This window comes from Mustela putorius, unplaced genomic scaffold (assembly GCF_011764305.1).
Source record: "Mustela putorius furo isolate JIRA1106 unplaced genomic scaffold, ASM1176430v1.1 tig00003853_pilon_pilon_pilon, whole genome shotgun sequence".
Lineage (NCBI taxonomy): Eukaryota > Metazoa > Chordata > Mammalia > Carnivora > Mustelidae > Mustela > Mustela putorius.
In genome coordinates, this window is record NW_025422005.1 from 39,460,020 (window position 1) to 39,476,609 (window position 16,590).

The 16,590-nt window shown below is 39.2% G+C and overlaps 1 protein-coding gene across 1 annotated transcript in view; it reads left to right on the plus strand.

Moving 5' to 3' along the window:
• Positions 1–6,207: 6,207 nt before the first annotated feature.
• Positions 6,208–16,590, plus strand: part of ELAVL4 (ELAV like RNA binding protein 4) — a 143,513-nt gene continuing 133,130 nt past the window's right edge. Inside the window, exon 1 of the mRNA XM_004774503.3 lies at positions 6,208–6,351. Coding sequence (XP_004774560.1) covers positions 6,334–6,351 — 18 coding nt within the window. The 5' untranslated portion in view covers positions 6,208–6,333. The remainder of the gene's footprint in view (positions 6,352–16,590) is intronic.

Here is a 16,590-nt window from a genome sequence, read left to right on the forward strand (position 1 = left end):
TGTAACAGGGTTCCCCTTTCTCCGCATCCTCGCCAGCATCTGTCATTTCCTGACTTGTTGATTTTAGCCATTCTGACTGGTCTGAGGCGTCAAGCGGAGAAAGACAACTATCATATGATCTCCCTAATATGAGGAAGTGGTGATGCAACATGGGGGCTTAAGTGGGTAAGAGAAGAATAAATGAAAGAAAATGGGATTGGGAGGGAGACAAACCATAAGTAACTCTTAATCTCACAAAACAAACTGAGGGTTGCTGGGAGGAGGGGGTTTGGGAGAAGGGGGTGGGATTATGGACATTGGGGAGGGTATGTGCTTTGGTGAGAGCTGTGAAGTGTGTAAACCTGGTGATTCACAGACCTGTACCCCTGGGGATAAAAATATATGTTTATAAACAATAAAAAATTATATATTAAAAAAAAAAAAAAACAAAACAAAACAAAAAAACCTCAATTCTGGAATCCAAGAATCTTCCCTGGTCCCACTCCCACCTAACTCCCTCTCTCCTAGACTGCTTTGGATGCCCCACTCTACACTCTCAAATCCCTGGTACTTCTGTTTTAGCACCTGTTAACACTGTGTTACATTGTACTATCATAGTCTGTCATTTCCTTGTCTGTTATCCCCTCGGGCCGTGATCCTGAGGACAGAAGACAATTCCATTGCCAGTGGTTAACAGGAGGCCTAGACCTAGTAGGTGCTCAGTGAATACTTGCTAAATGAATAGAGTTCTTTCTTCTCTTTCAGGAGATGTTGATGAAGAAAACAATTAGATCCACTTTTTATCTTAACCAAATATTTGAGGGATTCAGGAATTTGATTAAGATTAAATAACAGACTGTGACAGTGCAATGTAACATAGTGATTAATCCATGCCTTCACGCATGCTTATTCTCTTATGAATGGGCATAGCTGGACTCTTTTGTGAATGTTTACCATGCAGAGGAGAAAGAGGAGAAAGAAGCAACTTGTACTAATGGTTACCATATACACTTTTCCCATTAACATTAAATATAATCTTCATAAAACTTATGAGTTTAGTTTATCTCTATTTATTATCTCTGTTATACAGACACTGAGGCTCAGAGAGATTTAAAAAAAGGAAAGGAAAAAAGTTCGCCAAAGATCACAGAGCTCCTGAATGATGGAGGTGGGATTAATCGGTCTCCATCTAATTTCACACTGCCTCTCAAGGGAGGAGGGGCGGGTGGGGAGAAGGAGGTAGGAGTGGAAGGGTAAGGGTTGGGCCTCAGGTTCTGAAATCTCTCCTGTGTTTAAAAGTAATCTATCCCACAAGTGTATTCTTACTACCCTGAAATTTACCCCTTTACATGAAGGTTAAGCAGCAAATGCTCCTCCATCATAACTAATACCCGTGTTCCTCCCAAGTCATTATTTGAGCCTTGGAGGGTGTACACATGCTATTGTTAAGTTGTTCTCATTAAGAGAGAAATAGGGCGGGACAGGGGAGGAGTGTGGCAAATCAAATCCTGAGGTCCAACCAACCAGATAAACAAAGAAACACAGGTGCCCTTATAATTAAGGTTCACAATGAGCTTGTGATGCCTTTGTGTGAAGATTTGAGACTTTTAAAGAAAAATAACATTGCCCTTAATACAGGAATTGCCTTTCAGAGGAAGAAAGTAAGTTTCTATTCTCTTACTAATTACTTTGTTACATGAAGTTGACTCTTCTAGAATCAAAAAAGACTTAAAATTTTAAAATTTTAACAGATTGCCTTTATGGCTTATATTGGGATGGGATGTAAATTAACATTATACTTTGGAGAATTTAACATAATTACAAGACACTTGTTTTAAATAGTTAGCATCATGCTGATAAAATCAATATTTTAATATGTTATAATATGTACATATGTATAGTGTGTATATATGTATATATATACATACATATGTGTGTATATATATATATATATATATAACTTAGCCAAAGAGATATTTTCAGTTGATGAGAAATAGTTTCATTTTCCTGTACTATCGTTCTTAATTCTATGATGATTTATTTTTTTGAGATTTTTCATAAGTAGTATTATCTTAACATATTTGAATATAAAATTGAAGATGTGTGATTTTTATTTATGTGTAGAATTTTTCAATTGTTTTCAAAAGACATCATAAATCCAGAGAATAGATCAAATCTTTGAATATAGTAAATAAAATGTATGACAGAGTGAAGTTCTAAATATGCCAGAATCTTTTCTTTGAAGAATTCATGGCTGAACTGATTTTGGAAAAGTTAAGACTGAAAGAATTGTTATTTTTTTGTATATTTCATGTCTGGGTTTGAAGTCTGTTTTAGTACTACAAGCACACGTAAATGCTACAGGAGTTTCTTTTAAATGGGGACAGCTTCCTCCTATGAATTCTGACAGGTTGTACATTTACACAAGCTTTTAGTGTTAAATAAAAATATCTTCAGTTATCAATATAAGGAATGTACTAAAATCTTTATATCAGTGTAAAAAGAACATGCAATTCATAAAATGCGTAATCACTTAAAGAACGCTGAGTACACCAGGCACTGTTCTCATTGCTTTCTGTCTGTTAACTCTTAAATACTTAAAACAAACCCCATGAAGTTAGTTCTATTAGCCCATCTTACAACCAAGAAAACTGAGGAAAAAAGAGGCTAAGTAATTTACCCAAGATACCAGGGCTAGTAAGTGGTAGAGCTAGGATTCAAAACAAGGCAGGTTGCAGAGCCCACCCTCTTACCCACCACACTGAATAGATAAATTAGGTTCCCTGGAGTGGTGATTTGAGTAATAAGATGATTACAAAGAGCAGAATTTTGCTACAAGAATTGTACCTAAAGTATTGAAAATGACAGGTTTCAAGTTTATATATATCTACCTGGCAGTGTGCTAGGCTAAGTACTTTAAGTATCTCTTTGCATTTAATTCTCACAACCATACTGTGATGTATTTATCTAACTATGGAAACTAGGGCAAGTTATTTGGCTTCTCTTAATTTAAGCCTCAATTTCCTCATCCTCATGTGAGGATGAAATTATATACTGAGTGCTCTGCTTAGTGCCTAGTACAAGGCAAACTCTCTATCAGTTAGCTATTATTATCATTACTGGTCTTAGGCTTAAAACAGCCAAGTAACTTGTTCAAGATGACACACCTTAAAGAAGGCAGAGCTGCAACTTAAAAGCTAGGTCTGATTGATACCTAACTATAGTGGCTAAGACTGTTCTTTACTGTGCTAAATTGCAGTTAATTCTTGTGTGCTCATCTTGGCACATTGTAGGTACTTGGATAATAATAAGAGAGTGATTAAAACAAAATTTATTTTAATTCCAAAATAATAAAAATTTACTGCTGATTTTTTTTTAAATGCAGGTAAGAAAAAGAACTAAAAATCACACATAATCCCACCTTCCAAAGTAGCACTGTTACCCTTTCACAAACAAGATCATTCTAAGCATACATTTTGTGATTTGCTTTTTTTCCCTCTTTGAAATATATTGTGAACATCTCTCCATGTGGATAAAGATTTATCTATTGTATCATTCTTAATGTCTACAGAATGTTGTATTGCATGATCAGTCCCATTTGTGGACCACTAAAGACTATTACCAATTTTTCCATATTCCAAAGAATGCTACAGTAAACAATCATAGAACTTCATCTTTGAACATAATAATGATTACTTCCTTAAATAAATTTATAGAAATGGAGAAGCCAGATCAAAAGATACCAGTTAGAATTTTGAGTTGGTTTGTCCTATCTGCTCAGGAACAAAACTCTTTTGTAGTACATAGTCAAAAGGAGACTGGGAAAACAACTCTTAGAACCATCAGGGATTATTCCATTTCAAGGCCGTACTAAGAATGAATTCTTTTAAAACTTGTATTTAGTGAGATAATCCATGGAATGTAAATATGATAAGTGGTCAACAACTAATTGCTATTATCATAATGAAAACAACATCAAATTTGTTTCATTTGGCCTTCCAAGTCTTTTTATTACCTAGGCCTCCTCTTTAGTTTATTTGGATGTATTTGAAGGTCTGCATGGATCAAGCCCTAAAACCAGGAAAAACTTCATATCCTGAGAATTATGAAGTAAATCATTAGACCAGGGGTCAGGAGAACTTTTACAGTTTTTCCTCCCACTTCCTTTGTGACCTTGGGTAGGTCTTCTCTGGACCTTAGAGCCTTCACCTATAAAGAGGCATTGGATAAAAAGACCTGTTTAAGATTTCCACTCTAATACTAGGATGTTTACTCCAACCCAGTAATTCTTATTCATACCTGTATTTCCTGTACTTTGAATCAACGTAGATTTTCTTTGGGCAATAATGGACATTCTCAACAACCCAAAGATCTGAGTTCTGAGCCCCGAATACAGAAATTTTATAAAGATCAGGGAGTGCCAAAGAAGTCACTCCCTCCCTTTTTTTTTAGTCTTCCCATCTTTAATTATCATCACATTACCCAGCACTGGACTAACACTGTAACATTCAAACATCTGATGTGATTTAGGAGGCCAGAGAGTATCTGAAGGTCTCTCCCAAAGCATTCAGGCCAACAAACATTTTTACCTTAAATTATCATTAACATACTTATTTTAAATTATAGTACACAAACATCTTGGCCAGTTTTTTAAATTTAAATTTTAGTTAACATACAGTGAAATACTGGTTTCTGGAGTAGAATTCAGTGATTTATCACTTAAATTCAACACCAGTGTTCATCACAAATGCCCTCCTTAATACCTATCATCCATCTAGCCCATCCCTCACCTACCTCCCCTCCATCAACCCCCAGTTTGTTCTATATTGTTAAGAGCCTCTTCTGGCTTGTCCCTCTCTCCTTTCTTTACTTCCCCCCCTTCCCTATGTTCATCTGTTTTGTTTCTTAAATTCCACATATGAGTGAGATGATACGGTGTTTGTCTTTCTCTGACTTATTTTGCTTAGTACAATACATTCAGCTCCAACTTTATCATTGCACATGACAAAATTTCATTTTTTGATAGCTGAGTAATACTCCACTGTAGATATATATACCACATCTTCTTTATCCATTCATCAGTTGATGGACATTTGGGCTCTCTCCACAGCTTGGCTGTTGCTGATAATGCTGCTATAGACATCGAGGTGCATATACCCTTTCAAATATGTGTGTTTTTATCCTTTGGGTGAATACCTAGTAGTGCAATTTCTGGATCATAGGGTAGATCTATTCTTAACTTTTTGAGGAAACTCCATACTGTTTTCCAGAATGGCTATACCAGTTTGCATTCCTACCAACAGTGCAAGAGGGTTCCCCTTTCTCCACATCCCCGCCAACACCTGTTGTTTCTTGTGTTCTTAATTTTAGCCATTCTGACAGGTGTGAGGTGGTATCTCATCATAGTTTTGATTTATATTTCCCTGACGCTGAGTGATGTTGAGCATCTTTTCATGTGTCTGTTAGCCATCTGGATGTCTTGTTTGGAAAACTGTCTCTTCATTTCTTAACTGAATTATTTGGTTTTTGGGTGTCAAGATACTAATTCTTTATCAGATATGCTGTTTGCAAATATCTTCTTCCATTCCACAGGCTGCCTTTTAGTTTTGTTGATTGTTTCCTTTGCTGTCCAGAAGCTTTTTATTTTGATGAAGTTCCAGTAGTTCATTTTTGGTTTTGTTTCCCTTGCCTCCTGGGATGACTCTAGTAAGAAGTTACAGCAGTGGTTGTTTGGGGTTTAGTGATGTCATTCACTGTCTCCATTTCTCAGTTCTCTTTGGACCTATCTTGGACACACTAATCAACTGGCCAAACATGGCTTGAGGGACCAATTTAAAGTGTCCACACTGCCTGCCAGAGAAGGCCACTTTCCTAGTGTGCCTTCACCCAAAGGGTAAGATTTATCCTAAGGATTCCAAATTGAGTAAGTTTTTAAACCCTCGGGGCTCAGCACAGTGTTTTGCCAATAATAGTGGTCCCAATGGTGTCGGTGGACATGAACCGCAAAGCAGCTACCTCACTTAAAATTTAAGCACAGGTAACAGTACTGGAGTAAAGGGAGAAGTTTTACTCATTCACCTTTTCAGCATAGACTCTAGGTCAAGCGCCAGGGCCAGGATGGAAGCCTGACTGGCAATGGCCTGTCCTCCGGCTCTCCTGCGGGGCGCCCCCTGGAGGCGACCGTGGGGTTGACGATAGAGACGGCGGCGGGGGTGGCAAAGCGACCAAGCGGCGCTCGGCTGGCGAGCGAGCTAGCCAGCCAGCCGGGTGCGACTCCGCGGACGTCCCCCGCGCGCTGCTCCCCGCATCGCGTCCCGCCTCCATCGCCTCCCGCCGGACTGCACGGCCAGGAAGATGCGCCTCAAGAACCAGGTAGCCGCGCCTCTGGTCGGCCCAGTGCCCCTGACGCCCCGCCCACCCGCTGTCACGGTCGCCCGCGGCCGCGCGGCCACGTGGCCGCGACTCCATCGTTCCGGGCGCTCACCCCGGCCGCCCCGATTCCCAGGGAGGGAGTGGGAGCCCCTGTAGCTGGGAATCGCTCGGCGCACCTCTGGCTGGAGGACTCCCGGCGACCCTTCCCCCTCCCATCTGGAGGCTCTTTTCCGGCTGGGCTCCGGTCAATACACCGCTGGCCTCCCGAAACTCCCTTGGCTTCAGAGAAGACAACCGAAAGTTGGGTGGCGCGCGCCCCCTCTCCTGCGACTGTGGACCCTGCCGCGCGGAGAAGCCACCGCCCTGTGCCACTCCCCTCTGCGCCTTTCCCGAGCTGTCCTCGGAGTGGTTTTGCTGAACTAGCTGGTGGCGCCAAAAAGTCCGGGCGGCTTCGAGCCTGCAGGGCCCCAGGGTGCTGGGCGAGCGGGCGCGGATCCTCTGGGGGCCCCTCTGTCTGTGTGACTCCCGCTAATTGTTGAGAAGCCGCACTCTCCGACCCCCCCCCCGCCCCCCATTACTGCGCGCTGTGGACCTGGGCTTGAGATATTTCTGGTTGAGATGAGAGGACGCGTCTGTTGCCCTAAGCAGTGCTCTTGGTTAACCGACCAAAACGGAGACTCGGGTGTTGGGTAGGGTCTGTCTTGTGTTTTGTGGGTTTTGTTTCTCTTTGGGCTAGGGGTTGTCAAACGTTCAGGATTTAGTGAACACACGTCCTCAGGTTTTGAACTTGCCGGAGTCGAATTCGTTGCTAAAAGGGACCGAAGCTCTCCCCCCCGCAGCATATGTTAAGGGACTTAGGTAGACCCCAGGGAAACCGAGGGGAGAGGCTTCTAGAAAACAACTGTAGGTTTCGGGGAGGGGGGGGGACGGGGGGGGGGAAAGTGAGTCATATTGATTCCCAAGGTGTTAGCCTGTACCTCTCAAGGGTGGTAATTCTGGTAAAATCTTTCCCCTGGGGTTTCAAATACCTGCCTCTATAACGCTGTTCCGCAGGATCTTTGTGGGATCCTGAAAGCCTACCTGTACTGCTTTATTTTACTAGAACCCCTTTAAAGAGGCTGCCTCACTTTACTCTCCAGCGTTTGTGTGCCTAGTCTTTTTCATATTTTATAATACTTGCAAATTGACACTGAACAAGCTTTAACCTCAGTCATTTCAGAATAGAAGTGAAATGTGAATGGAGCTTCATTCATGAGGGAAGTAGTCTGTGTGAAGTGTTTTGTAAATGTGAGTGGGTAGAATTTTAAACTGAATAAAATTAATATAATGAGGAATCAAAAGGTTCAATCCAGATGTTTGCCTGCATCCCTAATAAAGTGACAGTGCAGCGCTGCACAGTGCCTTTCCTTGTGGCTCCTGGGTGGAGTGGGCTGTGGCACTGTGGTTGACTAAGAACAAGTGGATGGTTGGATTCCTTCCATTAATTTTCTAAGGCACTAACCATTCCTTGGGGCTGATGGGGTTGTGACGCACCCACCTATGTAGAGGATTTTCCCCCTTTCCCAACTACTTTAGAAATATATAAGGGATTTAATGCAGATTTTCAGTTAAAGAACTTGTAAGTAATCCTCTTTACTTATCATTAGTGCTAGACCCTGAAACCATTGCTTGCTTGTTAAGATGCAGTGCCTGAATGTGATTGTAATAGAGGTGGAGCTGTGATTTAGAGCTGGTGACTTCACTAATTCTGCTACGTAGTGTGTGTCTTGAATTAACAGACAACTTACTGTTTGTGTAGAGGAAATATAATTTAGCATAAGGGATTCTAATTCAGATATTCTTGGTTCAGGTCTGACCTGAACCAAGTTTTGACCTTGCATAATTAATTTCTTGGTCCTACCATCCCCTCCCCCTTTATTCCCAATAGACCAAGGAGAATAATACCAACCTTTAACATGGGAATTAAATTAAATACTCTGTATATAAAAAAAGAAACACTAAGTACAGTACCTGGCATGTAGGCACTTAGTAAACGATCCATTGTTGTTAACGATCCATAAGCAGTAGCTATTACCAGCACTACTACTGTATTTACTTAAAAATACCTACCTACCTATCTATGGTTGGAGAGAGAAACTGACTGCAAAAGGGCAGGAGGAATCTCTCTGGGGTGACTGAAATATGCTATATCTTGACTGGGGTGTTGATTAAGAGGGTATATCCATTTTTTAAAACCCATCAAATTGAGCCATTAAGATCTGTGCATTTGATTGTATGTACATTACATCTCAATTAAGATAATTTAAAAATTTAACCTCCAAATGTGTTAAGTACATATCTTTTGGGAGGTGGCAGTTGACATACCAGCCTAATTCTGCGTAATCTAGGAATTCATTTCCAGAGACCCCTCTGCATATGAGCATATTTCCTTCCTAAGTTCATATTGGGTCTTAGGAAAGAGAAAGAAGGTGTTCTCATTTTTCGGGTTGTTGTCAGGAGTGATGGTCTATGGAGAAGAATGATTGGCTCATTCTGAGATGATATTTAAACTTACATTTAGTATTAGTTTTTACTAAATAGTTTTTTACTTAAAAAAAAAAAGATTTTATTTATTTATTTGACTGACAGAGATCACTAGTAGGCAGAGAGGCAGGCAGGAGGCGGGGGAGCAGGCTCCCCGCCGAGCAGAGAGCCTGACGTGGGACTCCATCTCAGGACTCTCAGATCATGACCTGAGCCGAAAGCAGAGGTTTTAACCTACTGAGCCACCCAGGCGCCCCACTAAATAGCTTTTTAAAAACCAGATTAAAATGTTTTATTTGATCCAGTGGTGCTTGTTTGTATAATATACCCATTCAGTAAACACAGTTTCTGAAAGGTCATAGTCACTTTGTATCCCTTTCTTTGCTTTCAGTACATTCTTTATATTGTTTGGAGTTAAATGAGATACCTAATGTGCTTTTAGCAAGGTACCAGGCACATAGTAAATGCTAATTTTCTAGCTGTTATTATTAAAATTAATACATACAGGGTACCCAGGATGGGTCAGTGTGTCAGGCTCCCTGCTCAGTGGGGAGTTGGCTTCTCCCTCTGCCCCTTCCCCCTGTTTGTGGTCTCTATCTCTCTGTCTCTCTCAGATAAATAAATAAAATCTTTTTTAAAAAATTGATATATCTGTATTCTTGTTTTTTGGATGTCAGAAATCAACATTATGCATGTTTTAATGACAATTCACTATAAAGATGCTGTGAAAAATAGTTATTTTTCCGAAGCTTCTCTCCTTGGCTAGTAGATGACCTTCTCTTTCTGTCTTCACATGGTCTTTTCTGTGTGTCTGTGTCCTAATCATCTCTTCATATAAAAACAATAGTCATCTGAATTAGGTCCACTCATATGACTTCATTTTACCTTAATTACTATCTCTTTAAAGGCCCTATCTCCAAATAGTCATATTCTGAGGTACTGGGTGTTTCAAGACCTTAACATATGAATGCAGTGGAGGCAAGGGGTTCACAATTCAGCCTACATCACATGGTATCTAGTAAAAAGCTTTATTGGTTCTTTCAAAATAGCTTAGCACAGAGAATATGAAACAAGTCAGATTTTGACTCTTGTTATAGAACAGTTCAATTTAGATTTAAATGTTGTAGTCACCTGCTGCAGTGAGAAACCCAAACATATCCATCAGGTATACACACACACACACACACACACATTTTACATGTAAGGTCAATTACAACTGAGGCAGAGTTACGGTCATTGTCTAAGCTGGGTTTAATCTGTGACTGGGTCCACTAAAAATCATGTCCTTCGTTGATTGAGAAAGATAGCTATACAGTGTCTTCCTAATCTTTCTGGCTTTATAACACTTGGGTGATGAAGTTTTGGCTTTCTGGAAAGAAATCATTTACCCCTTTTATACTTTAATACCTAGTTCTGTCTTCTGAGCCCTTTGTTTGACTTTCCAGGTTATCTTTGCAACAAAATAATTATACTAATCCCTTAATACATATTTTCTACATATTCAAGTCATGAATTTATGGACCCAAATTTAATGCACAAGCAACCTTTATTTCTCAAATCAGAGCCTAGAGATAGTTTACTTAGAGCTACCTAACCTGCCCACTTCATGGTTTATTTCTCTTACCAGTTTGAGGTTCATCTTGGCTCCTTATGTTCATGCATCAGGATGTGATATTTTATCTAAAGAAAAAAATTCTCTAAACTTATGTTGGCAAAAATGGCTCTCAAATGCATTATGTGTGTTACTAATTTGCACAGCCTCTGAACAACTGGCAAAGTGGCTAGTGTTGACATTGCAGCTTCCAAGGAGTTCCCAGTTGCTTTAGGAATTTTTACATTTTATTCGTGTAATGACAGAGTTTACAGTTATCCACAGTGTGTTAATTATAAACATTTATTATCTATAGTACCAGTTTGATGCTTGATCTTGTATTTCTTTTACTAGAAACATTACAGCTTTTACATTTAATTATAATGGGGATTAATCATCACTTATATCAGTTTTCACCTATGAGCAAAAATCTTGGAACAAATTATAATTGAGATGAGGCTATTAGATTTAAAATTCAATGCCAACAAAGCTTTTTTTTTTTTTACTTTAAAATTTTCCATTAACAAAAACTTGCTGATATCACTGAGCCTCATTTCACAAGACTGATCTGATGATTGACTGACTCATTCATTCAATGAACATTTGTTGAGTGTCCAGTATGCGCAAGGCCCAGTTGTAGGTGTTTGGGGTATAACAGGGAACAAAATTCAAATATCTCTGTCAGCAAGAGTGCAAGGGGATGTAGGCATTAAAACAGCCATAATAAAGAAGTACTTTATATTGCATGTTAAAAGGTTATAAGTGCTATGAGGGGTGGGATTGGGAGGGGAGAAGTAGATTAGGATAAAGGGTATCAGGAGCTTGGGTGGGGGATTGTGATCTTGAATAGGGTTGGCCTCACTGAGAAGGTGGTACCTGAACAAACTTAATGGCAATAAAGAAGTCAGCCACATGACTATGTGGAGAATAAGCAGAGGGAATAGCCAAAGGAAAGGCCCTAATGCAGGGGTGTACCTAGAAGGCTTCAAGGAACTTCAAGGAAGACAGTGTAGGCTAGAGAAGAGTGAATGAGAAGGAAAAAAGATTATAAATTGGATTATAATTTTTGTATGTTGAATAAATAGCATTACAGTTCATCATACACTAATAAGCAAATAGATGATTAACTTATATATTAAGCACAACAGCAAATGCCTGCTGAATGTTTCTTTGGTAAATGAATTGGTGCTTCTAAGAACTGGTCCTGAACCTCAGTAGAAAAGGGAATAGGCTCTAGAATTGTTGCTGATTCTGGTGCCAGCAAAAGTTAGAATTGGAGCTGGGAAAAGGGAAGGCAGGAAACTAACATGGAGATGCCAGCATGCAGTTGACTGAGTCTTGCCAGACTGTTGTCACACTGACTTCACTAGGGAGTCAGTTTTTCACTCAGACTTAAAGGTTTGGTACTGAAAAATTCCATTTCAGTTTGGTTTTTGTCCTCATGATTTGAACCATTAACCAGAAAGAAAAAATTCTAGTGTAGAGGATTTTCTTGATTTGAAAGCTTGAGATGTGTCAACCTCGGGATTCCCATACCATAGCATTAATCTTTCTTGTTTACTTCTTATTGGCTAGATCTCATAGTTATCATATTTGGATATTTTGTTCACAGTTTACAAAGTATTTTTATATATTTGTCCCTCACAACAATATATGTGTAGTCCACTGTAGTAGCCCTTATTACATTTTGGACTAGGTGTCTTCCATTTGTCCTCTAGATCTACTTTCTATCCTTTTCCACAACCTTTCAGTGGCCTTGGAGGCTGACCTTCATAGATTGCATCACTGGGGTCCACTGCCCTCTTGCTTTGGGAAGGATTCAGCTAGTGGTAAGATCCTTTGGGAAGAACTCAGCTAGTAGAGTAGCATATCTGAGGGCAGAAGGAGAGGTCTGGGTATTTATTCCCGCAGGTGCCACTCTGCTAGGCTATTGGTTAGCAGTGGTGTGTGAAGGTCATAGCCCCTACCCATCCTACAGCTATAGTTCTCTCTCTGGGTTCTCTAAAGTCTAAGGGATAGCAAAGGGTCTCCAAACCTGCTGGCCCAGGGTGCTTCATCTCCCTTGATGTTTAATTTTACTCTTTGTGTATGCCTTCTGTTTCCTGACTGGGGCCCTCACTGAGACATAGCTTTCAAGATGACAACCTAGGGAAGTTGACTTGCCCAATGATAGAAATCTGGTAAATGACAGAGTAGGGACTTGAATTCTTGTTTTGTGACTCTGGTGCAATTAATTTTAAACATACCTCTGTAAATATATTCCAACTGGTGTATACTGTTGAGAAACCTTTCTATTTTGGTCTCCATTTAAAAGTGTATTATATGGGATATTATGTATTGCTATTTCCTTAAATGTGGAAAGGCTTTTGCAAAAAGTAGGACTCTTTAGGAAGAAATACTGTTCTCTTTTTTGCCCCCAAACGAATAGACATAACCTGTAGCATGTCATATCTTCATAAGAAAAGCTTGGAAATAGGGGCACCTGGGTGGCTCAGTCCGTTAAGCTTAAGCGGCTGCCTTTGGCTCAGGGTCCTGGAATTGAGCCTGGCTTCAGGCTCCCTGCTCAGTACGGAGTCTTCTTCTCCTTTTTCCTCTCCCCCTCCTCCTGCTCATGTTTTCTCCCTCTCTCAAATAAATAAAATCTTAAAAAAAAAAAGAAAAAGAAAGAAAGCAATTAAACTGTTTGCCTTTGGCTATTCATGGTGATGAAAAATAGGGAGAGTGTGTATAGTTAATAATCTGTGATTTTCCCTTTCATCTCTCTGTTGGTCTGCCATAAAATCCCCTTTACTCTTTGTCCTACTTTCCTGTCTCTTCCCTCCCAACTGTTCACCAACACCAAACATTGTCTCTGAGTTGTAGATCTGACCCTGTCATTCCCTGTCCCCCACTGTCCACAGGATGAGGCCCACGCTCATTAGTTTGTCTTTCTCCAACTATCTTTACCCTTATATCTAACCTCATGGCCATCCATTTCTCCAATTGAAATCCTCTACTTGCTTCAATATTAAATTATTTGCAGTTAACCAAACATGCTTCATATTTGCTTTTGCTGACTTGCATTTGTTGTCCTCTCTGCCTACAATATCAACCATCCTTGCCCCTGAGCCCTAGCATCTGCCAAGAGAATCATTTACACATCAGAATTCTGTTGGAAATCATCATGTGAAACCTTGTGGACCCCTCAGGCAGAGCTGCCACATCTGAGGAAAAAAGCCAAAGTCCTTGAGGACAGAAACTAGACTTTATTCATCACTGTATCCCCTGAGTTCTGGAGCCTTGTACTTAGTGGACGATCAACAAGTATTTATTGAGCAAATGACTCAGTGTAAGGTTCTTTCGACCAACATTTTTATAAGGAAAGTTGTTTTTACTGATTTGAATTAAAATGTCAGAAAGATAAGGTGAGGGTGGTAGTAAGGAAGAAATAAAAAGCAAAAATTCTGGGTTGTCATCAACTAGAGTTTCTATACAGGGAGTCCTTGCCATGGAGTTGTGTTTTTGCTGCTAAAGGCCCGAATAGGACTCCATACAACTTTGGTCTCTTACCCAATATTCGGACACCTGTAGTTGACCTGTGTTAGCCTGTTCTGCTGCTATTATAGAAGGGATTCTTCTTTTTTTTCTTTCCCCCCTGAAGATTAGTTGGCCATCTTTTCCCTACATCTCTGATATTAAAGATCTTTTAGTTCTCACAGCATGAGTTTCTGAATAAAGAGTCATCTGGGAAGCAGCAGTTTTGAGGATCTTACTCAGGTCATTGGAACTAGTGTTCTTGAAAGTGCCTGGTGCATAACTGTAATAATAGAAGTCAGATCCCAAGTTTGTATTACAAGTGAGTGTTTTGTACTACAAACTCTCCCTCTCCACTCATACAATCACTTGATGAGGGGAAAATGATACTAACTGTAATACTATACTGTAATTTGAAGTCTAATTACTATGTTGTTTGGAGACATATGGCAGAAGGACAGAGCTCAAGAAACTTTAGTATACATGGGACACCCTTATTTTGGGTTGAAATAAAATTTCTCTGTCCTCTGAAGATGTGATCTATTCTTTTGAGGTGTAAATTATACAAGAGTTAGAATATTGTCATAATAAAATATGATAAATAATAAATAAACAAATAAATAAGAAATAAATAAATAAGAAATAATAAAATAATTTCATCAAAACATTTTTATCAAATTTTAAAAAGTGAATTGTTTTTTCCAATCTTTGAAATGGGAGAATCACACTTTATAAGGGAGAGGTGATCAGAGTAAACAAAAATTTAGTGATTTGTTCTCTACTTATAAAATGTTGTTGTATGGAATCACAATGGGCCTGCTATTCTGCTTTTCTAGATAGGTTGTGTTCAATAGGAGACATTTTTTAATTCATAAGATAGTGAAGAGACTTAATAAATTTGCCAAACCAAATTGGGATAACCAGTGCTATAAAGACTATCATAAAAGTCTTTCTCTATGGAAAATTGTACATATATGGGATGGATTGGCATTCAGTAGGGATGAGGACAGGAATGGACATATGGGGGAAAAAAAACAAACCACAAAAAATTAAGGTGAGAAATGTTTGTGAGTAGCAGTGTTTGTAGAGAACCCTTTCACTTTTCTCTTACATTTTTCTGCATTGAAAGAGTGGTATAAAAGGAACATGAAAATTGAAGAATAATGAGTAAAAACAGAACTCTGAACTAATGGTAAGAATTCTGAGATAATGTCTCTATCACAAGTGTTCCTGTTCCTGTATTTATTATCCTGATTTATGGCATCATCATCTACCTAGTGGACCTGTGCAGAAGAATGCTGAAGAATTACTATAGATCTGTCCTTCTACCTTACTGTCCACATTTAGTTTCAGTCTCTGGGTCCAGATAGCCAATTTTATTTCTTTAATTAGTTAAGTGCCTAGTATATGCCTTGTTCAGATAGGGAGAACGATATAGATAAAAATTACCGCCCATGTGAAACTTATATTTTCTTAAGCATTGCATTTTTCTGATTTGAAGATAAGATTTCTGAAATGGAAACTCATTTTAACAATCAATGTTTGGAAAAAAAAACAAAACACTAAACTAAGACAGTAGGTTGTGGTGTGGTTATCATTACCTGTACATGGACGAACTTAGTGAGGCTCATAGGAGGTATCTTTTCAAACATCACGTTGGTTGTATTTTTTGCATTTGGAAGTCCCATACACAATTGAATTTTAACTTATAATTTATAATATAAATTAATAATTTATATCCCTGACTGTCACTTAAATTCAAAATAGTCAAAAAGCATGTGAAAAGATGTCCCACATTATTAGTCATTAGTGAAATGCAAACCAAAACCACAATGAGATATCACCTCATATCTATTAGCATGGCCATAACAAAATAAGAAGAAGTGTTGACGAAGACGTGGAGAAATTGGAACCCTCGTACATTGCTGGTAGGATTGTAAAATGATGCAGCAACTGTGGGAAAGTTAGCCAGTTCCTCAAAATGTTAGATATAGAATAAATATATGACTCCACAGGTCTGCTCCTACGTGGATACCCACGAGAATTGAAAGCAGTCATTCAGATACATGTACACACATGTTCATAGTAGCAGTCTTCACAATAGCCATAAGGTGGAACCAGCCCAGATGTCCATCAATGGATGAGGAGATAAACAAATTCTGTATACACATGCAGTGGGATATTCTTCAACTACAAGAGGGAAAGAAGTTCTTTTGCAGGCTACAACATGAATGAACCTCCACAGTACACGGAAAAACAGAAACCAGACACAAAAGGTGACACATGATTCTACTTATATGAAATATCCAGAATAGATAGGTCCAAAGAATGAGAAGGAAGATTGGTGGTTGCTGGGGACTAGAGATGGCAGTGGGAACAGGGAGAAACTGCCTAACAAGTAAGGGGGTTTTACTTTGAAGTGATTGGAATGTTTTAGAACTAGACAGAGGTGGTGATTGCACAACGTGGCAAGTGTGATAAATGCCTCTGAATTGTTCGCTTTAAAATGATTAATTTTATATTACGTAAATTTCACCTTGATAAATTATTTTTTAAAAATATTATACTGTGATCCATAATGGAAATAAAAGTTATCATGTGTCCTCAAGTTT